Source organism: Vicugna pacos, chromosome 3 (genome assembly GCF_048564905.1).
Source record: "Vicugna pacos chromosome 3, VicPac4, whole genome shotgun sequence".
Lineage (NCBI taxonomy): Eukaryota > Metazoa > Chordata > Mammalia > Artiodactyla > Camelidae > Vicugna > Vicugna pacos.
In genome coordinates this window covers 65,031,123-65,054,683 of record NC_132989.1, presented here as the reverse complement: position 1 = coordinate 65,054,683, position 23,561 = coordinate 65,031,123, and the positions used below count along the sequence as shown (strand labels likewise).

The window sequence follows — 23,561 nt, the reverse complement described above, 5'->3', positions numbered from 1 at the left end:
TTGAATTAAATCTCCAGATTAGTTTGAGGTGTACTGCCACCCTAACAGGAGTACATCTTTTGATCCAGGAACATGGGATTTTTTTTTTAGATCATCTTTACTTTCTTTCAACAATGTTTTTTACCTTTTATAGGTTTTAGAGTATAAGTTTGCAGAACTTTTGTTAAATTTAATCCTAAATATTTTATTCTTTTTGATGCAAATGCAAATAGGATTTTCTTTATTTTTCTGATTGTTCATTGCAAGTATATGAAAATATAATTGATTTTTATATATTGGTGTTGTATCTTGTATCCTGCAACCTTGCTGAAATTGTTTGTTCTAATAGTTTTTTCAATGGAATCCTTAGGATTTTCTATATATAGTCCCTTTTATTTTATAATCTCACCTTAAATAAGTAGAAATGTCTTGACATAAACCTCTTGAAACATGTGACAATTGATTGCTTTAAGGTTTTGATGTCAGCTTCTCCTGGAATTCTGAATCGAAAGAACTTCTTTAGAAATACAGTGGCCATTTACCTCTCAGCTGTGAAAAGTTAAAAAAAAAAAATCTAGGCTGATTCTCCTGTGTTGACCTGCAGACATACTGTGCCTGTCAAATCAAATAACACATTCAATCTCTTACATATTTTGAAGACTCAGACATCCAGAAATTTTTTAGAATCTCTTTCTCACTCTAATTAAAATCTTACTGCTCTGTCAATGGGAAAGAATGAAGTCTGACATCCCCCAAACCATGAAAATATGTTGAAATTTTAGTAGGATTTCCTATGTCTTTAAACCTTTGAAATGACATACATAAGATCTTGTGTAATAGCACATTGATAAATATGTGGATTCCTTTCCCCATGAATATCAACTGATTTAGAGAATGGTAACTATCACAGCAGACAGATGACAATTCTCTAAAATTAAATAGAGGGTAAAATTTTCAAAACCCAGTGTCTATGCTTTAAGCCACATTATGCTTCCAAGTTCAGCCTAAGACAAGTGAGAAATTTGAAAGGTGCTGACCTAGCTTTCCAATCTCATTACCCCCCAAATTAGAAGCATTGCCAGACTAACGCTAGAAATGGATGAATTTACCTTGGCAGCCCCAGAAGTTTTCTTGTCACTGCTAACAGAAGGTTGGTCTCTGTGCAGGTTAAAGGATCAAATCAAATTCTTAGGGGGACTTGACATGATTTTGAATTATCTACAAATATCGACCATCAAAAGATTATATAACAGGATATGTTAGCTGTTAACCAACCATGTACAGCTGATGGACTTCGTGATCCAGGATAATGAGCATTAGTCTTCACTGCTTTGATCTTGTGTATATAGACAAAGGGGAAAAAAGAGAGAGAAAGAGCCGAGAGCGGTAGGGGGTTGCAGGGAGTGGAGGAGCGGAGAAAAAGAAACTTCCTTTGAAAAAACTTAAAATCCAAAGCTTGAAACATAATAATTACATTCAACTGTTTTTATCACCACAATACTTGCCATATACTGTAAGTGATTTTATCCTATAAGCATTTCACATCCTAATAATTATCTCAGATCTGCTGATGCCAACACCCCTTTTCTCCTTGGTGACGGCAGGGAATTGTCTGCAGGAGAGAAATATCCTGTCTTAGCTTTCCTCTGGACCCAGGTTCTTTCATAAGTTTTCTGAGTTACTCCTGGGTATAAACTCTAGCTTGTGAATAGTGTGGGTCATTTTTAATGTTTTGATTTGTTTTCATCATGACTTGCCATTTCAGTATATGTCATTTTTAAGTCTGCCAAGAAACAGCTTTTCCATTTAGCAATCAGAAGTGTGGAAAAAAAGATGCATGGTCCACTTTCCAGGGAGTCTTTTAGCAGCTAGTTGTCAAATCAAAGTGTTTTTTTTCTTAATATTTCTGAAGATATTAATTCCCATAATTAAGATGAATTTAGTTTGTGGAATGTCACCAGATACTAAAATCTCCCCAGCAATGTCCTCCAGTTTCTTCTAGGACATCCCTGGAAAGTTGGGATAACAAGAATAATTCAGAGCCTCAGCATTTAACTTAAAATTTTGGGAAAACATGAGTTAAGATACTGCGTATCTGTTTTTCATATGAACATGCAAATTATCCCATGTGTGAAATCCTCTGATCTGCGTTATGTTTTATTGTGTACTAATGTGAATGTATATGTATCTCTATACACATCAATGAAGTCAATGAATTCTTATAAAAACTTAACTTGACACTTTATCTTAAGTTGTGTATCTTTCTGTGTATAAAGGATATTTTGTATATTTCTTTCCTGATGTTTTATTTGCTCTCTTTAATAAGAGAAAAATGGACTATTCTCTCATGGGTAGATAACATTTAGAAACGTGTTCCAAATCTGTACTCTTATTACAAATTTGACACCAGATGTCCTATAGATGTTGCTGCTCTGATGAGACAACTTCTGGAACTGAATAGTGGACTCATTGTCCACTTATAAAAGTAATGCTTGCCTTCCAAGAAGGCAACTATCCAGTAAATCCAAAATGCACTCAGTTGTTCAGTCACAGTATTCAAGAGTAGAGCTAGAACACAGCTTTGTCTGATGCGAATGAAGTAGGTGTATGTGTATTCTCTCTCAAGGAAGGCTTTGCTCCTCTCTCCTCTCCTCTAAAGGTGATGCTGTGATAAAACTCAGAAGGAACTTTTGTTACTTACATCGAAGGCCAAAAGGTGCCTCTAAGATCCCCTTGGGGTAGGAACTTACTTACACAACCTGACCTATGAAGTCATGTAGGAGAGAGAGAGAGAAGCTGAGCAAATGAACTGAATTGCTTTGCTTGATTTCCCATGTTTGCTTTCTCTTTCTCTGTTCCTTTGCTTCCTGATTTGGCTTTGCCTCTGGACTTTAGATTTTATCTCTTCATACATCCTCATATGATGGTTCATTTTTGGACCAAGGCTAGATTTATACTCCTGTTACTGGCCTGGACTTAATTTCTGTCTTGTGTCATTAATGTTACTAATGACTAATGTTTAGAACATATAATTTGACCTCTAAATAATTCTAGACTATAGATTTTAAAACTGAAAGTAGATCAATAAAATCTTCAAAAATCTTAAAATCTTGACTACTTTTCTCAGTGTAAATGTGGTCAGTGTTTAGTCTAAAACTTGCATTTTTTTTCTGTGGGAGATGGGATTGAAAGGCTTCTGCCTACAGTTTAGGACCAAATGCTTTTATCTGCTGTACCTTGCTTGGCTTTTTGAAAAATGAGCTTCTTTCTAAGAAATGGGACCCTTCTGTGTTCAGCTTAAATGCAGTCTTGGACTCTTCATCAGGGTCCCTGCTCTGCCTGCCCCGGCATCCTTTGCTTGCTCACAGTCTTTTTCACAACCTGGGAGGCAATGGACTTCATATGACCTTTGCTTGGTTGTTTTGATTCCCCCCTTTGATTCTGTCTAGTTACCTGGTTTTGGTACTTTGCTTCTATCTAGAGCAGGCTGACACACAGGCTACCAGGATACTTAATACTAAGTTATATTTGTTATGGATCAATTGAGATTCCTCTTCTTACACTCATGTCTCTAGGGCAGTGTTTTCCAAATTATTCCATGAAACAGATCCAAGGACTATTAATTAGTATTCTATAAGAAAAGGAGATTACCCTGGTCAAATGGCTTACAGATCATAACTTCCTTGTGGGGACTCCCAGAAAATACAATAATATTAAATACTCTGAGAAGTCTTGCAGAAATGAAACCTGTCAGATAACTTATATTTGTTTTCTAAATGCCATTGTCTACAAAACCTCTTTTCTTTGGAATACCTAGTCATGTCTCAGGGATCACCAGTTTTCTGTAGAAGACACTTTTGGAAAATATATTCTTAGAACTTGGACCAGAATTTAATAATCTTCCCCATCCACATCTTCAACAATAAGCTTTTAACAGGTTAATTCTGATTTAAACAGCAGGTCACCTATATTTGTATTATGTTGAATTAAAACATATATAATGTCAAAGGATTATCTATGTAAAACCAGGCACTTAAATGAATCAAAAAGACTTGACAGGAGGTTATTTTAGTTTTGTCAATAAAGAGTAAAAACAGATGTCTTAGAAATCACGGACACTTAGTAATATGAATTAGTTCAATTATTACTATTGGTGTATTGCCTATTAATTTACCTTTTTTTTTCTGGTTTGGTTTTCGTATGAAACTGATGCCAGGATATTCTAGCATATTTGAGAAAAGTATAAGATGTCTGGCCTTAATTTTTTGACATTGATACGTAGGAAGGACAAAGTTTGGATATTCAAGTTACTGTTTTTGGTAGAGTTTTAGTGTCAATTCTAAAAGATTCAAGACTCAATATGATAATTCCACAGTGTGGATGCTTCACTACATCATTAGATTTTTGAAGTGGATGAGGTAATGTTCATGTTAAACAATTATGATTTAGGATGGCTTAGACATTTAGTTTTTGAAACAGAGTTAAAGTAAATGTTTTTCTTTTCTTTTTCTCATTATTTTGAAATAAAAGAATAATTATGCCATGTATGTTGACAGGCCACATGTTATCTTTATAAATGAATTATTTTGATTCTCAGCTTAAGGTAAACTCAATTAATACCAATTAAATCTTGCACTTTTTTTTAATCTGAGTTACATGAAACCCAATGGTGATATATTTTTCGATATGTTTTCTTAATTTTATTTGCAATGTTTGAAAAGTTTCTACATAGAAACAAAAAGAAGAATAGGTTGCCTTAGGGATAACTGAATTGAATCAAAAAGTAAAATTATTTTCTGGAGATTGGATGGGTAAAAACTATCCTCCAAACAAGTGAATTAAATAATTATTTTGGTATAAAATCAGATTTTACGAGAGTTTTTATATGAAAAGTTCTATAAGTAGATCTTTATTTAATAATAATAAGGGTATTCTCTTTTTAACCTGCCAGCACCTACTGTAACCTTTGTTTCCTTTAATATCCCAAATATGTTTGCTATTAAAACAAGGAAACCAGTTCCCCAGAACATCATGCCGTCATTTTTCTTCATTAGCCCTTTGGTCTGGCTCTATTTGGAGAAGTTGCTTTCCCCATCACACAAACTAACATTTGTTTGGAGAAGCAGAGTTTCACTCAGTTAATTACATTTCTCAGCCCTGCTCTGGTTGGCTGATCACTCTTGTTAGTGAAGTGGGACAGTAGTCTTGCCTCAACATAGAAGTACCTCACGATGCAGGAAACGAAGGCAACGAAACTGATCCTCCAGCTGTAATAACATCGCCAGTGTTCCACCTCGGGGGGAAGCGTGTTGGCGCACTGCCCTCTTTCACACGTACCTTGCTTTCAGGCCTAATGCAAGTGTGATGCTGAAGTGGACGAGGCTGCTGAGGCTGCTCGGGGAGACGTAGTCTCTCTGTCTGCCTTTCCCTGGGTTGCTCTGAGCCAAATCCACAGGCAAGATGAATCACCTGTCCCAGACAGCAGCTACCCAAAGCTCTGTAGCAGAGTTAGCGCTCTTTAATGTGCTGCTTGGGAAGGTTGGAAGAAAAAGGGCACCTTGTTTCTGAACCAGAACTTGAAATGCCATTCATTTAACAAAAATTATTGGATACATACTCTGCAACTGGTACTGTGACCTTTATGCTTTTAGCACTTATTAGGAGGGGAGACATTGCAGGAATGGGGAAAAGGAATGTTTCTTCTCATAGTGTATTTTCGGATTTGAGATCATAGTCCTTTGACAGCCTAGATAATTAAGGACAAAAATCCATTCTCACCTCTACCTTTTTTCCAGTCAGGTAAAAGTCGTTTTTCTTTCTGTTCTTCAGATAGCTCTCATTGGGATTTGGCCTAGTTTCATTGGTAGCAGTTTTAGATTTGTAATGAGAAGAGCTGATACAGGTGATGTGGCCTTTCCCCCCTGAATAATTTTTCTTATTTTTATAAAGCTATCATTCACATGCAGAGAGTAATGGCTCTATTCATTTTAAGCAATCGCTTGTTCCATCTGGATTTAGTCAGGTGAAGATCCAGATCACAAGAACTCTTGCATCCCAGCTGTCTAATATATCATAGAATCAGCAAGTGGTCTCAGTGGAAACGGGACCCTCTGCTAATACAGTAATGAGCTATCAATATTTTAGCCTCGTCTACCTCATTTTATATTCCTCCTCCTGCCTGCTGTATCTACTTAGGTATTCTCTAATTCTGCCTCTGTCTTTTAGCCACTTCTGTGCTCTGTAAAAAGCATCATTTAATTCACATTACATTTATTTCAGCCAATGGTTACGTTAGTTACCGAAGTAAAATTCCAATTAAACAAGCTCTCTGGCATTTCCAGAATATTTTATTATGACATGTAAAATGATAATGAACGTACTAATTGGGTCTAATGGGACCTGGCGATGAAGAAAGTAAATGTTTAGCCTTTCTTTGTTCATCAACAAGCAAATTTAAGAGTCTCCGGAACCCAGTTAGAGCCCCTGCCAGCACATATGGTGACTTTGTGAGAACCGGAAGGTGCTCTTTCTGGGCAGACAGGTTGTGAAAGGTATCCATCCAGCCCAGGCAGAAAAAAAGGTGCCCCTTCCTCCAGTGGTGGTGGGGGGTTTGGTCCCTTTGGCTGGTTGAGTGAGAGCTGACTTTGGCCCCCATACACCCTGAGCCCCACCCAAGTGCAGGCATGACTCTCAGGGCAGCCCTGCTAGGAAGGCAGGAAAGAGCACTCCATTCTGCTTCTATCCCTTCCCTCTTCAAACCCTGGAGGTTTTCTTGTTTGATTACTTGCCTTGATGGCAGTTAATCCATTTTGATAGTAGTGATAGATGAGAAAGAGAGTCAGAGAATTACTATTCGATTTGAAGATAAAGAAAAATAACCTCAGTGACAGGTCAATGCAGCTCCCCCTTTCCAGCATGCACTGTTAATAAGTACACTGCTGCCGCTTTCATTCGACAGAAAACCCGTTTCCTGGACACTAAACCCAAGAATCACTGGGAAAAGTTTGTTCATTTTAAAAAATGTATTGTAACTTTATTATCCAATGACCGCTTCTATGGCCTGGGAAATATATATAATGAAACTTTTCTGGTGTGTGTTATTTCTTATCATGCATTAATAAAAACATTAGCTAACCATCAAATTTTTTGCTCTGAAGTATCCGAAGCTGCTGCGTTGCCATGAAAAGACTTACGTGCTTCTCCTCCCCCGCCCCACCCCACAAACAGGAAAGGACGGAATAGTAAAATTTAAACCTTTTTCCTCTTCTTATTCCAGGAGATGTGTTCCACATCACTGCTCCCAATAAGTTCACCTTTGAGGAGGCTGCAGAAGAGTGTGAAAACCAAGATGCGCGCCTGGCGACGGTGGGGGAGCTCCAAGCAGCGTGGAGGAACGGCTTCGACCAGTGCGATTACGGGTGGCTGTTGGACGCCAGCGTTCGCCACCCTGTGACTGTGGCCAGGGCCCAGTGTGGAGGTGGTTTGCTTGGGGTGAGAACCCTGTATCGTTTTGAGAACCAGACAGGCTTCCCTCCCCCTGATAGCAGATTTGATGCCTACTGCTATAAACGTAAGTGTTTGATACCTTTTTAAACATTACAGATTAAAAAAAAATTACTTCGGAGGTATGCAATTGATGTTCAGCTAGCCATTGGAATGGAGTCCATGTCTTGCAGTGTGTGCGCTGATTGGAAACAGTTCAGTGACTTTCAAAAATAAGGAAATGGAACGGCAGCAGTATGGTTACAACAGCAGGCAGTTTGACAGATGGCTTTTTAGAGGATGAGGAAATGTCAGGTGAAGGCCTTAACGGGGCTGGCATCGCACTTAGAACCAGAGAAAATGTTTCTGAGTACTTATTTTAAATCAATTTCGATCCTTAAATGCAATTAGATTGTTGGTACTATAACACTGAGGCCAACTGTTGGCTGAATTGAATCTTTGAATTCTGTTTATTTCATGTTTGGTATCACCCTTTCTTTCAAATGGCGGAGAATTTAAATCTCAGTAATGGCAGGTGAGTACTTGGAGCTGACATGGCTAATACCTAAGCATGAACCATGCTATAAATAAAAATCTCATTTTATCTCATGTTATTTCAAGTAATGGAAATATATGCCTTCTAATGATTAATTCTATAGTACCGTATTGCAGTACAGTGTATGTGTTTGCAAGTTCTAACAAAATTAGCTATCTTCAATTAGGTTTACTACTTAAAATGGATTTTAAGTAATGTTTCTCAACATTTATGATATAATTATTTAAATTTTTCAGATGTTCTTAAATTATTTGAACAGTAGTGGTCCATGATATAGTATCATATTTGTAGAATGCCTCATTAAGCAAGCAAGTAATCCAGAGCCTCACCATAACATTTACGGTAGGATCTATATTGTGCCAGCAAGACAAAAATCTTGTAGAATTTTTGGTGACCTTGAGTATGTTCAAGATAGAGCCATGTTACACTGAAATACAGTGAGAATTTTTCTCTAAGTTTCCACTATATCTCGTTATAGCAGTATGTACAGTCACCACCCCCTGGTATCCACGGGGAATTGGCTCTGGGATTCTCCAGGATAGCCAAGTCCACAGATGCTCAAGTGCCTTAGGGGAAATGGCTTAGTATTTGTATATAACCTATGCACAACCTTTTGTATACTTTAAATCATCTCTAGGTTATTTATAATACCTAATCCAACTATATAAATAGTTGCCGGCACAGGGCAAATTCAAGTTTTGCTTTTTGGAGTTTTCTGGAATTTTTTTTTAATCCAAAGTTGGTTGAATCCTCGGATGTGGAACCCACAGATTCAGTCAACTGTAACTGAAATTATTAGAAAATACACCAGCTTATTTTGTAATTGATTTCTAAGGTGAAATAATACAGATGTTCTTCATCAACCAAAAAGACACAGAACTGGGCTGTCTGAGTAGTCAGCAGGAGAAATGTTAGTGCAACAAAAAGGCGTGATTTCACATATTGCTATCTCCCAGCTAAGATGCCTGCATTTGGACCTCTTCCTGTAAATTCACTTTTCTGAGTGTTAAAATCATGTGTTGTGTATCAGTGTGATGATATAAGCTGGCCGTGAAGAGCCACTGAAACTATTAGCTTGTGTTCCTAGGCCCTGAAACTAAGAAAAAGACAGTCATTTTCAGGAAAACAGATCAACAATAATAACAAAGCAGTACCCCTAGAAGTAGGAAGGTATCGCTCCTTTAAGCCACGTACCCATGATAGTGATTTTCAAGCTTTAAACATCAGTTTTACATTAAGTGACTGATTTGATTAAGGATGAAAATCCAATTTGTGTGTATGTGTTGGAGTGGAGTGGGGGTTAGGTTAAAGAAGTTAAATTAAGGAAAGAGTAGAAATGACTACCTTGTTCAATTTTATTTTCTTGTGCTTCATAAACCTGGCACTAGAAAGCTTTTAAACATTTCTTTTTCCCCTGAGGGTCAAATTTAAACCAAAGCCTGTCTATAGCCACAAAGAATTCATCCTGATGTGTTTTAAATTATTTGTTTAAATAAGGAGTTCACATGCATGTACAAAATAACAAGGTACTTAGACTAAATAAATAACCACCCACTAAAAATCTACATAAAATATGAATAAAGTTTGAAAGTTTAGGTCCGTTTTTCCCCTTATTCATTTGCGTCTATGTGACTTGGAAATGTATAACTTGCAAATATAATGGATTAAAATTTTTGTTTTTTTCTCCACCTAAGCTAAAGGCTAGATTCCCATTTAGTTCTTCCCTAAGACCTTACCACATTCAAAATTCATCCAGCACATAAGAGGTTAGGAAAGTTTAGTCATACATAAAAGCCTTCCTTAAGCCACACACAATGCCAACAGCCTCCCCAGATTTCTAATTCATTTTTCAAAAATCCTTTTAATATATGTATTTTTTAATTTGAAAAATATTCTCAAGATAATGTGCCTGCTGTCCAGTTTTCCCACAGAGCTGAGTAGTGACTAACTATAGAGTTAGAATTTTTAGGAGTTGTACCCTTAAGAGCAATTCCAAAAGTGATTTCTTTCAGGGATATACAGCTGGTTGGTTTAGTAGAGGAATTTAGAAATATAACTCAGTTTTCTTGTTTGCTTTTACCAAATGTAGTGTTTTTAAGGCCACTTCCTGGTGAATAGATGATACCAAATCTCATTTGCTGTAATTCTCTTTCCTTCTAAATCACTGAGTAGAATATTAACAATGGCTGATGATAAACATAATGAGACTCTGTTCACATCAAATAGACATGAAAAACAAGTAAATTAATATCTCTGTGAAATAAAGTTTACCTGTGCACTTCCCCTTGATGATTAAACTAAATTGTGCACTTTTAATTCTTCAGCCTCAGAGTTAAGCAAGTTCTGTGAAAGAGAGTTACACAGGGCTTTGAAGGATCGTGCATACTCCCCAAATTTGAGTGAATCCAAACCATTGAAAACTCATAATAACCTCTCATTTAATATTATTAATCATCTCCAAGAGAGGGAAATAGGGGATGTTTCCTGAAAAACCCATTCCAACAGCCTATTACCATCACTCTCAGAGAATTTTTCTGTTTATCTAAATCCATTGTGTTAGAATTTGAGTCCATTTTTCTTTCTTACATTGGAGACCAAAATCTAAATAACAGCCTTTCTACTATTGAACACAATTATTTGGTTGCCCCTCAACTGAAACAATTTCCTTATTTTCAAATTTCAATTTCTAGGCCTCTAATCACCTATGTGCTGTTGCTTTGAACCTCATTGTTTTTCATAGCCCTCTGTTCGATGAAACTTAGAACTAGAAATAGTGGTCTGGAGAAGGCTAAATAGGTACCCACCACTTCACATGCTGTCTTACATATTTGTTCCATTTTACAATTGACCTGCCCTTCTAGTCTATGATCAGCTTATTATCTTTTCTGTGCGCTAAATCATAATCTGACTATAGGTGTCAAAACTTCCCTGATTGGTATTTTTATGGGTATTGAATTTGAATTGGTGAGCATTCAATCACTCAAACTTTAAGAATTAGTTTGAGTTCTGATCCCATTGTTCCAACCTTTTCTCGTTCCCCAGCTGTGAACCCAGGATAAACTTAATGAAAATTCACTCTACTTGTGAAATGCCATGTTAACAGTTCTTTATGTATAAAAAATTCAATATAGAAGAGCTATTTTAAATTAGTCATTTCCCTGTAACGTAGGCAGTATGGGTACAAGTTAAATTGACTATCATGCTGCTATTAGGGTTTTTATATTTTATTACGAAAATCTGCCTTGTGTCTCACAACAGAAGCACTGGAGAAGATAGTCCATAGGATATTAAATACCATAAGTACAGTGATGTGAAACATCTGTGTGGCAGACAGCTGCAAATGTTGGAAAGGAGCTTTTGTGGGAAAAGAAGCCTTCTGATTTCTGTTGGCTTCCTCAATTATGAGGAGTCGAAGGGACACTTGATAGTTTTCCAAGACAAAAACTTCTTTCTCCACGTGAAGTCTCCTTGTAGAGAGGCACTTCTAGAGCAATCTAGAGTTGTGCTTTCACCTTTATAATAGTCATCATTAATACTGGCATTTACTCTTAAGATATTTCTTTGTAGATATTTGTGTTTTTAAAAATCATTTCCTTTTTTGGGAAATGGTTGAAAAAGATGACCAGATATACTGAGTTATGATGGAACTCAGCTGTTAAGTTGACGAAAGAGCCACCCAACCCCAAAAGGAAGTCTGAGAAGTCTTCCATTCCAAGTAGTGGAATTAATCAACTTGATTATAAGCAGACTTTTAAACAGGGCTCTAAAATGATTGAAAACCCTTATTTTTGAAAACAAAGTCATATAAATCCTAGCTTTGTAAAGGAGACTCTCTGAGACATACTGCTGTCATTTGACTCTGCTCCCAGACTAGAGAAAGGTGACACCAAACTGTACAGTAATCATTGATGATGACATACAGTTATTTAGTTCTTGAAATCTGAGTCCTTCAATTTTAAAACACTACAAAAGTATTTTTATAGCTCTGCAGAAAGTTGCTAGCATAGAACTTGGGTTGGAACATAGGAAGACCTGATTCACAGGCCTAATGCAGTTATCACCTCCTCTTAAGTGAATTTCATCAGCCATGGAAATACCCAGAGGGGAAAAGCAAAATTAGCTTTTTTGTTGTTATTAATGTGATATAATATGATTAAATTTTCTCTAATATGCAGTGTGCAAAGTGTTTATATTATGTTTCCATGGGAACTTTCTCTGTATGTACATTTTACTATTTCCCCAAAGAATGCAGTTATAAAACAAACATAATATTTGGCAGTTAAAAGAGGTAATAGTTACGGAATTTCAGAGGGTAGAGAACTGAATTAAAAGAAAAGTGGTCAGCCTCACTTTGGTTCCTGAAGTTGTTCATGTCAATCAAAATAGACCAAAGCTTCTTCCAGGAAATGAATGCAGAGAAAGCTTTTCTTAAAAAAAAAAAAAAAGAAAAGAAAAAGAAAAAGAAAGAAAGAAAGAAAGAAGAGAGAGACCAAAGTTTGTTAAAATGTTTTTGAAGAGTCCAAATCTTTTTTGTTGTTCTTGCTTAGTTGTTTTAATATAAAAGGATAAATAGTGACAGACTTCAAAGAAAATTTAAATGAATCATAATGTAAAGGGCTACCAAGTTTTTATTATAAAATTGATGAATCTGGGCTTCAAAATGGTCTGGGGAATGACCACAGCTAATAATAGCTCTTACCAGATGAAAGATGAGAAAGCTATTATAGCTCATGTCTGATTTACAACAAAATTACATTATTTTATCATTACACTTTTAAAATAGACTTTATTTTTAGAGCAGTTTTGGATTTACAGCAAAATTGAGTGGAAGGTGCAGGGATTTCACACACACCCCCACCCCGACTCGTGCACAGTCTCCCCCATGATCAGCATCCTCCATCAGCGGGGTCCACTTGTTGTAACTGCTGAACTCACATGGACACATCATACTCCCTCAAAGTCCATAGTTTACATTAGGGTTCATTCTTTGTGTTGTACATTCAGTGAATTTGGACAAATGCATAATGACATATATTTACCATTCTAGTATCATACAGTGCAGTTTCACTGCCCTAATAGTATTAAATTTTGACAAAGTAGATGGAGCTCAGAAGTATCCAGTTTTGTTTTCCAAGAACTCTGGTTTGGGGATTATTAAGAGGAAGACTCAAGATCTTTTAGATACTACCAGTATTACACCTCCCATCAGAGGCAACAGGCATTACCCATGCAACTAGTTTCAATCATGCAAGATGTAGCCAAACAATGACTACAGATTTCCTCAGATCACTTCCTTCTGAGTTTACTGGCAACTAGTTTTTGATTTTTGAAAATCTGAATTAAAAAATACATATAATGTGCTAAGCTGCCCCATTTTCCCTGTGTTGAGAAGGAATTTCATCTACAACAGTATCACTTTTACACACAACTTAAATTTCTTTAAACAAGCCAGGCTATACTCTGTAAATCTGGAGGCATTATAATGTAGCATTTTATGATGACATGTTACTTTTTATTGCCTGAGCCCATTCTTTCTGATACTCAGGGTTGTTTCCAGTGATTTGTAATTACAGAGCTAAAATATATCATGTGGGTACTTTACTTCCTGTTCTATGTTTGCATTTCCTGCTAAGGGAAGCCTGGAACCAAGACCCTTAAGAGTTACATACATGGTGTGTAGAACATCGAACAAGAAGTAGAACTACAACAAATGCAAAGCAGCCTCTGCCAGAGGCATTTTATTATTTATTATGAACAAGGCTCCACGGCAGAGTTGAAAGGAGTATGAAGACAAATGTCCCACACCTGCAATCAAGTGAATAGTGGTATTAAAACGTTTAATATCCTGTTTTTAGGCAAGCTTTCATGTTATGGGCAGTGTAATAGCTGACATGGAACTCGGGTACATTTGATGTGGCTTTGTGTTATTTTGCAAGCTGAGGCACTCCCTCTCCCCTGAGACATGCCCGAGAGGAGGGAGAGAGCTAGGGACCTAAGCCTCCAGGAGAGCAGTACTGTGTTCTCCTGCTGGGCTTCACTTTGGTGCTGTAGTTTCTGATAAATAACATAGCTACGGTTTACAAACTCTGCATTTTTGGGGGGGCCTTCTCCTTATCTTGAAATTACATAATATTCATTTTCCTTAACGTCCGTCTTTCACGCCTATGGGTAAAAGCAATGATAATACTTACAATATAAAACAAGTGATCAATTTGTGATGATTAAGTGTTCAATTGTCTGTCTTTGGGCTAGTTTTTAGACTCCCCTCCATCACGAAACACTTTTGGGTCACCGCAAAATACACAGCATCACTTAACAAACACTGGACGTACAACTTTGTATTAGTGACTTGTCTAATCAACTCTTTGAAATTATTTTTCTAGCTAAACAGAATGTATCAGAGGCTACAACCATCGAACTGAGTATGCTTGCAGAAACTGTCTCACCCACTTTATCGGAAGAACCACAAATGGTCCCTGACAGAACTATACCAACCGCCCCTTTAATCACCGAATTACCTGTCATTACAACCAAATTCCCTCCTGTGGGAAATATAGTCAATTTTGAACAGAAAGCCACAGTTGAGCCTCAAACTGTCACACACAGCATAGCCACCGAATCACCCGCACTTGCTGGGGGTACCAAGAAGCCCTGGGATATGGACTATTACTCACCTTCTGCTTCAGGACCTCTTGGAAAGCCAGACATACCTGAAATTAAGGAAGAAGTGCCCCAAAGTACACCTGTCATCTCCCTTCATACTACTGTTTCATGGGATGGTGTCATGGAAGAGATACAAACACAAGAATCAGTTACACAAATTGAACAAATAGAAGTGGGTCCCTTGGTAACATCCATGGAAATATCAAAGCACACTCCTCCCAAGGAATTCTCTGTAAGTGAAATCCCATTTGTACCTACAACAAGGACGCTGGAATCCAAAACTGAAAAGAAAACAGTAAGCACTGTTTCTGAATCAGTGACTACAAGTCGCTACGGATTCACCTTGGGAGAAGGTGATGGTGAAGACAGAACATTTACAGTTAGATCTGGTCCAAGTACCTCGGTCTTTAGTCAAATACCTGAAGTCGTTACAGTGTCAAAGACTTCACAAGACACCACCCACACTCAACTAGAGGATGTGGAGTTGGTCTCAGCACCAACCATTGTTTCACTTGTAACTGTGCCTGATGGTGAGGAGTCATCCACGGACAGCTGGGAAGAGAAACAAACTAATGGTAGGAAAACTGAAGATTTTCTTGGCCAGGATGTGTTCGCCACACCTTTCCCATCATGGCATCATACAGAAGTAGAATTGTTTCCTTACTCTGGTGATCAAAGATTAGTCGAGGGAACATCTACAGTTATTTATCCCTCTCCACAGACAGGAAGAGAAAGAACGGAAACACTAAGACCAGAGATGAGAACAGTTATACTGACTTACACTGATGATGAAATACAGGAAAAAATCACTAAAGATCCATTTATAGGAAAAATAGAGGAAGAAGGCTTTTCTGAAATGAAGTTCTCTACAGTTTCCTCAGAGCAACTTCATCTTACAGAGTCCTCGGTGGAAATGACCAAATCTTTTGATTCCCCAGCACTGACAACAACGAAGCCAGGTGTGGCACCAACAGAGGCAACAGATGTGAAGGAAGACTTTATGACAACTCCGGCTGAATTAGAAACAGATGGCTTTGGAGACACCACAAAGTATGATGAGAGTATTACAACAGTGCATCTGACCCAAAGCACTTTAAATGTAGAGGTGGTCACTGTGTCAAAATGGTCATTGGATGAAGGTAGCACAACATCCAAGCCCTTAGAGTCCACGGAGCATGCAGGCTCTCCAACATCGCCCCCTGCCTTACTCACCACTGTGGGAGTGAGTGGAGAGGATAAAGAAATCCCAAGTTTTACTGAAGATGGAAGAGATAAATTTACTCTTATCCCAGACAGTACTCAAAAGCCATTAAAGGAGTTTACTGAGGAAGACATCACAGACCGTGAAAAATTCACAGTTAGATTTCAGCCAACTACATCAACTGGTATTGCAGAAAAGTCAACTTTGAGAGATTCTACGACTGAAGAAAAAGTTTCACGTCTCGCAAGCACAGAAGGCCAAGTTGTTTATACGACCATGGAAGGAAGTGCTTTGGATGAAGGAGAAGATACGGATGTGTCTAAGCCTATATCTACTGTCCCCCAAATTGCACACACTTTGGATATGGAAGGATCAGCATTTGTTAATTATAGTAGCACCCAGGAGCCTACTACTTATGTAGACTCTTCCCATACCATTCCTCTTTCTGTAATTCCCAAAACAGAATGGGGAGTGTTGGTACCTTCCATTCCATCAAAAGATGAAGTTCTGGGTGAACCCTCTCAAGACATACGTGTGATTGATCAGACTTACCTGGAAGCTACTGCTTCTCCTGAAACTTTAAGAACAGCGACGGAAATTACACAGGGAACTACTCAGGAAGGATTCCCTGGGAAAGGACAGACTCCAGAGAAACCAGTTCCTACTCTCAGTTCTACAGCTGACACAGCCAAGGAAACAGTGACACCTTTGGATGAACAGGAGAGTGATGGGTCAGCATATACAGTCTCTGAAGACAGATTGGTGACAGGTTCTGTGACAGTCCCAGTTTTAGAAACAACTCCAATTGGAGAAGTTGAGCAAAGTATATCTTTTCCACCTGGTGCTGTCACTGAGCACAAAGCAAAAACAGATGAAATGCTAACACTAACACCAAGTATGGGGCCAAAGGTGTCTTTAAGTCCAGGACCTGAACAAAAATATGAAACAGAAGGTACCAGTCCAAGGGGATTTGTATCACCTTTTAGCACCAGTGTTACCCAGGTTACAGAGGAAACCACTACTGAGAAAAGAGAGAAAACATCCCTAGATTATATTGATTTAGGCTCAGGATTATTTGAAAAGCCCAAAGCCACAGAACTCCCAGAATTTCCAACAATTAAAGCCACAGTTCCAAGTGACATCACTGCTGCCTTCAGTTCGGTAGACAGAGTTCACACAACTTCAGCATCCACTGAGAAACCACCTCTCATTGACAGAGAGCCTGATGAAGAAACAACCAGTGACATGATCATCATTGAAGAATCAACATCTCGTGTTCCTCTCACTACCCTTGAGGATATTGTAGCCAAGGAAACAGAAACAGATATTGATAGAGAATATTTCACAACTTCAAGTACTCCTTCTGCTACGCAGCCAACAAGACCACCCACTGTGGAAGGCCAGGAAGCCTTTAGACCACAGGCACTTTCCACTCCAGAACCCCCAGCAGGGACAAAATTCCACCCTGACATAAATGTTTACATTATTGAGGTCAGAGAAAACAAGACAGGTAAGTCTTTGCTTTCTAGACATACCAGTCAAGGCAATCACCATTTTATCTTGAAAATTACTTTTGGAAAAAAATAAATGCCAACATGCCAAATGCTGCCATTAGAAGATAACTGGAGTGTGAAAAAATTCTGTTTTAGCTTCATGTATTTGTACAAGAATTGGAAGAATGTGTTAAACAATTTTGAAGAATGTTAGGTACAGTTTTATTTTAAAAGTTATAAGAAGCCCTGCTTTGTCATCTAATATAACCAAACCATCACTGTTACATCACTTAAGAACATTCAGAACCCAATGTTTTAATTTCAGTGTCTTTCCATGCGTTACTACTCAAGTGTAGTACTAGACTGTGTTAACATTCCATTGGTCTTTAACTATTAACCTTCAGTACTTACATTGTGGACAGCTAAAACCGTATTGCATATCCCTAAGGCTGATAGAAAGACATCTAAATGTTTGTTTTGGTTTTTCTCTTCCATGATTTGCAGATTATTATACAACTTGTGGGGTGGGTACTAGGTCTGTAGTTTAAATGTTATTTTAAAGAAAGTTCAACATATTTTTAAGTTGTTGTCCTTGGGTATTTTAATGAGGCTTTAAATATTTGGAACAAATACAATCTCTCTCAGTTCCAGGAAGTGCTATAATTTATTGGTTCAAATATAATTTCAGAGAGTGGCTATGTCAGCATTACCTCTGTTCCCTAAATCCAGACTGTAATGTTACTTATTTTGTGATTTAAGTATTTGATTTTTAGAAATACTCTTTGTGCCTTCTATTCTGCTCAAATATTTTATCTCCCTGGCAAAATTCTTAAAAGCTGTTTCTTTACATTGATTAATACCTTTCATCATCAAACGTAACTTATTTCCTTCCTAAAGGTCAGACCACACTATCTTCTAAATTCGGTAAGCTGAATTGAGAATATATAGTGTATATAGTTCAACAGATCTATTCAGGTTTGTTTGCCTTTTCTTAATTTAGAAGTTAAGTCATTGATTTTAGTTAGGTTGCTGTATTCTGGTTTTAATATGTGAATTAAGTGAATACTCGTTTTTCCTTGACCTGGCTCTGAGAAGTCGGGCTAGCAGAATGCCTTTTGAGCAGGCTTTCTCTCTTACTCTTGGGATATTTCCTTCAAGATGTCCTTTTCTGAAGAGTGATGCTGTCCTCATTAGCGTGATCAGGGTGCCCCTGTTGGAAGCACAGGTCGCTCTAATGTCAAGTTAGCTGGCTTCCACTGCTGTTAGATGGTAGCTTGGCTTCTATCACCGAGAATTTTCTTAATGTAAAAACTCTTGCGGGGCAGTAGAGAAGAGACTGCATTCCCAGAACGTTGACTTTAATCTTACTACTCAATACAGTTGAACAAGGCCAGGGTTGGAGCATTATTTTCCCGCTAGTGACGGTGTTTCTTGGAAACTGTAACGTATTTCTTCTCTCTTACTTTCCTTTTCCGACTCTTGGAACTGGAGTTGAGAGAGAAGATGAGCTGCCAAGTAGTGGGAGTGAGGACAGCTGTTACATGGTTGGAAAAGTGACAGTAAGATATTACTATGAAAAAGAAAGAACAGGAGTGAAGAGAAGTGAGAAGGGATTACTATGAATGCTTTTTTTTGAGAATTTTTAAAAAATTACTTCATTGACTAACTATAAGAAAAATTTCCCAATTTAGATTACTCTCTTGTTAGTGTAGAGGCTAAGTTGAATCAAATAATATAGAAAACAGTAAAACACGAAAATTCCACATTTAAAAACTCTTCTAAATGGGAAACTGCGCGTTAAGGTTAGGGTGATCAAATTACAAAATGGAAAAAGTGAAACTCGATCTCTCTGGAAGAATTGGCAGTCATCAGGAAGGAAAAAAAATCTAAGTTTACGATGGTTACTTGAAATGAAGGGTCTGAGTAACTTAACTCAGAAACCGTGTATACAAAGATGCATATTTTTATTTGAATTGTGCATTTAATTCAGCTGGGTCTCAAAACACAACTAGGCGTTTCCTCTTCTTTCTTCCACTTTTAAAACATGTGACCATGATTTGCCTTCAAACTCATTTTTGTTCAGCATTGTAACAATAGGTCAAAAAACTCTATGGAAAGGAAATATTTGGTTATATCCATCAGCACAGGTCTCCAGTGAGTGAGTGTGTGGGGTCGGCAGGGTGGTGCGGGAGGTGGGGGAGCGGGAATAACATGTATCTGTCTGGTCCCCTCCGTCCTCTCTCTCTCTCGCCCTCCTCCTCATCTGTCATTTTTGTGGGCTTTATATATGCCATTCTCCTTAAGACTAAAAACACTGTTATATTGTTTTGATAAAACAATGAGGTTTAGTCAGATCCAGCTGCTTATAGTCATTTTATTTGTTTTCTGTGAGAAATTTAATTTTTCAAGCATTTTTTTTCACTTTGGTAAGGGAAAACCCTAAAGCAGATGTTAAATTAATGAGCTCTAAGGCAGGTGTACACTAATAAGGAAAAATATATATTTGCCTAAAAAACCAACCTTTTTTATGTATCAAGGCAGATTTTTCCAAACTGGAAAATCCTTGGTACATGTATGAATTTGTATAAACCTATTCACAAACATAAAATTGCCCTCCACACATGCTACATATCTGAGTAAGCAGAAATACCACCCATGCTACACTAAACCAAGGCATTCATAACTTTTTTGGTGCACTCAGCAAGTCGTATAAATCTTGATGTTTTTTAAAAAAAATTTACTACTATGAAACAAAACATGCTATGCAGGACACGTTTATGTTATATTTGCTCAAATGGATCTTAATAGCAACTTAGGGTGTTGTTGCTGGAGGGCAACTCTAGTTAGCAGTTAAAAAAATCTGAAGGAACTTTTCAGCTCATAAAACTTTTATGAGCTGAAAAATGCTATAGGGTGTGTTTAACAGTGGTTCGGGGGATACTGAAAACATGACTCCTGTCTATTTCAGGAGTAATTTGCACACCTGCATTTTGAAAAATTATTGAAAGCCTTTCTTTGTGAAATTATATGAAGTCTAACAGTTTAAAGATGTAGGAAGAGTTTTATCAGTTCTGAATGTTTTTCCTTTTTTTGAAAAGTGCTCCTCGAAATCATCTGAAGTGTCACAGGCTGGTATAATAGGATCGTGAATGTTGTTAAAAACTGATATACTGGTACTTTTAACTCAAAGAATAATTTGAAGATATATAGATTTAATAATATAAACATTATTGTGCAAATGTGCATTGTTTTAACCTTAAAATAGGTAGCTTATCACCTATGAAACAAGTTCATGTATACCACATACAAGTTCATGTATACTACATACAAGTTCATGTATACCACATACAAGTTCATGTATACTACATACAAGTTCATGTATACTGCATACTATGTCAGACCTGCTTGATGTCATTTGTCTTGTCAGGTGTTCTTTTTTGCTAGTTTTATCATTTATATCTATCCAAATATAAATGTAAGGCAGATGTTAAGCTAATATCAAGCTAAAATGATATAAATATGAAGTATTGATAAAACTATGAATGAAATGATAGTAAACATTAACGACATTTTGAGAAAAATAATTTTCTCAAAAATAGCCTCTAAATTAGGTTCATTTTGCTTTGTTTCCTTATTGAGAATCATGGTACTTTATGGGTTAACATCCTTCAGAAATAATTTCCCTATGGTTAATCCCATCTGCATTTTTGTGTGGACATTCAAGAAATGTACATAAAGCTAAAGATTTACTTTCCTAATGTGATCATGTTGAGGCAAGGGTAAGGAAAAAGGACTTTGGCTCTGAGAACAGGCAATGTGTGGGCAAATGCCAATATTTATATCAGTGATTTCACAGTCATCAGTTTTTAAAAGGTGACGTTAGCACGAGATAGTCTCCTCTAATTTTTTTAAGTCACGTATTTTTCATTTCTACAGAATTTATTATTTAGAAAAATTACTTTCAGATTTTTTTTTTTTTATTATTATAGGATCAGAGTCCTTTCTTCAAACAAAATCTTATTCAGGCTCCCATAATGGGAGTAGATAAAAGAGTGGCTGTTCTGGTTAGTGTTTGAGAGGGAAGAACAGGAGCCCCACTTTCTTGGGACCCCTCCCTCACCCTGGTGGTAGTTTCTAAAATACCGTGTACCTCACAGCACAGCTAGAAAGAGAACAACACCATTTAGCTAACTCACAATTAAGGAGCAATGGGTAGGAGAGGGTATAGTTCAAGTGGTAGAGCACAGGCTTAGCATTCACGAGGTCCTGGGTTCAATCCCCAGTACCTCCTCCAAATAGAAATAAATACATAAACCTAACTACCTCCCCCTCATAAAAAATGAACAAAAGCAAAGTGAAGCAGCAACATTTACTTATTCCTGAGTGAATTGATTTTTTCAAAGTAAAAACATATTTTAAATTGGTCTGATTATCTCATTATATATATATATTATCTCACTACAATGAAACGAAATTCATGAACATTTACCTTTAAATAACTATGATGCTGAAAAAAACAAATTAAGCAAACCTAGTTTCAATCTTTTTGATGCCCATGTGTAATCAAAATCATACATAATGACATTTCAGAGTATCACATGTATGTGCAGAGCGAAATCATCAAGCATACACTTACAGCTTGATACCTTCAGACGGTTTTTTATGTATTTTATCATATTTAAATCTGAGATAATTTATGAGACAACTAGAGAAAGTATCCTAGATGGGAGTTGGAGGCACACTAGGTCTGACACTTCGGCACTGGTCTAAGTCTTGGCATTCCTTGGAGCGTTTTTGCAGTGGGTCAATTCTCTCCCCTAATGACTTCACAGGAATAATGACCCCCTGTTGGTTCAGGTGCTGCCCTAGCCATCAGTTTCTGAAAGAAGATAGACTCTGGAAAGACAGGCTTCTCGTTGGCATTCTATTAGTTTGTTAAGAGTAGATGGCTTAGATTTAGTTTGCAGCTAATATGGGGCACAATGCATGCTATTCAGATGCCTGCCCTGGCAAGAGAAGAGCATCCTGAAATCAGTAGCTTGGGTTCTGGGCTGCTGCTTTCCTGCAGAATTTCAGTGCATATCCCTGAAAGTGGATGGGGCGGGTGCCTGCACACTTGAGTGGTTCCCTTTGCTGAGCTCCAGCTGTGGCTCCTTGCCAGGGAAGCACATTTGTTTTTGCAGGGAATCGGGATGGCTTCCCCCGTTCCTGCTTGGCTGCCCAAAGTCTAGAAAAGGATTGAGTTCTATTAGTCAAATAATGAAAACAGAAAAGATTGCCTATCTTTCTTCCATTTCTATAGTATGAAAAAAAAATTGGCCTTAATGTTTCTAAATTATTAGTGAGCTTAACCCTGTACTACAGATCAAAGGTTTCCTTTTTACTTAGTCCTTCTAAGTGAAATATTTTGTAGGTATAACACATACACTCACATACAGACACACATACAAACACACATAGACTTTCAGTTTTTAAAATGCTCTATAAATATTTTATTAACCCACTGATCTCAAGGGAAAATTCAGGAAACTGAAACTGTGTTTCTCGCAGGTTGAGGTTTACTAATAAAAGAGGTGTTCCGTAGACAGCTAATAGGAACTTTGTTGTCTTCTTAACATGAACCAATGCCTATTCTTTCTGAAGTTACAATCACAACTCACTATTATCAAAACTACTACTGAGGTGGGGCATTATCCATGGACAAAACCACTTAGCTCTCATTGGCAGTGACCTCCAGAGAAAGGCACACGTTGTCTTCCAGCAGAGGAGTCAATCAAGGATTATCTTCAGGTGAAGCTACTACATTCCCAGTCCTTTGACAGATATTAAAAGGGGCATAAAATAGACATAAATCGTAGGCCCTGCTTCCAAGGACTTTAAATGCATTTTGAGGAGCCAATGTTAACACAATCAAATGTAAATGCAGTATAGAAACACATAATTACGCTCTAGGTATGTGGTACCAGTTGTGAATGGCAGATGAGGTCAGCAGAGAAGGAATCAATGAAGGCCCAGGGGAGTCAGAGAATAAGGAAGAGGTGTAAGCTGGCCCCTGTTGGAGTGGTAGATCAAAAACAAGTTACTGGAAACTATCTATTAGCCTATTGCTTCCCAACAGAGGTTCGCCAGTAGGGCTAAGGAGCCCCCATGTGATCAGGCATTTTCCCAAATAAGTCTGGGATGATAG

General features: G+C 37.5%; 1 protein-coding gene across 3 annotated transcripts in view; it reads left to right on the top strand.

Annotated features, from left to right (window-relative positions):
- VCAN (versican) overlaps positions 1-23,561 on the top strand; it is a 106,588-nt gene that overhangs the window by 30,168 nt on the left and 52,859 nt on the right. For 2 of the 3 annotated variants that reach the window (XM_072958432.1, XM_006197630.3), the window contains exons 6-7: positions 7,256-7,549; positions 14,401-17,391. In XM_072958432.1, coding sequence (XP_072814533.1) covers positions 7,256-7,549; positions 14,401-17,391 — 3,285 coding nt within the window. The remainder of the gene's footprint in view (positions 1-7,255; positions 7,550-14,400; positions 17,392-23,561) is intronic. The other variant, XM_006197631.4, reaches the window with a different exon arrangement.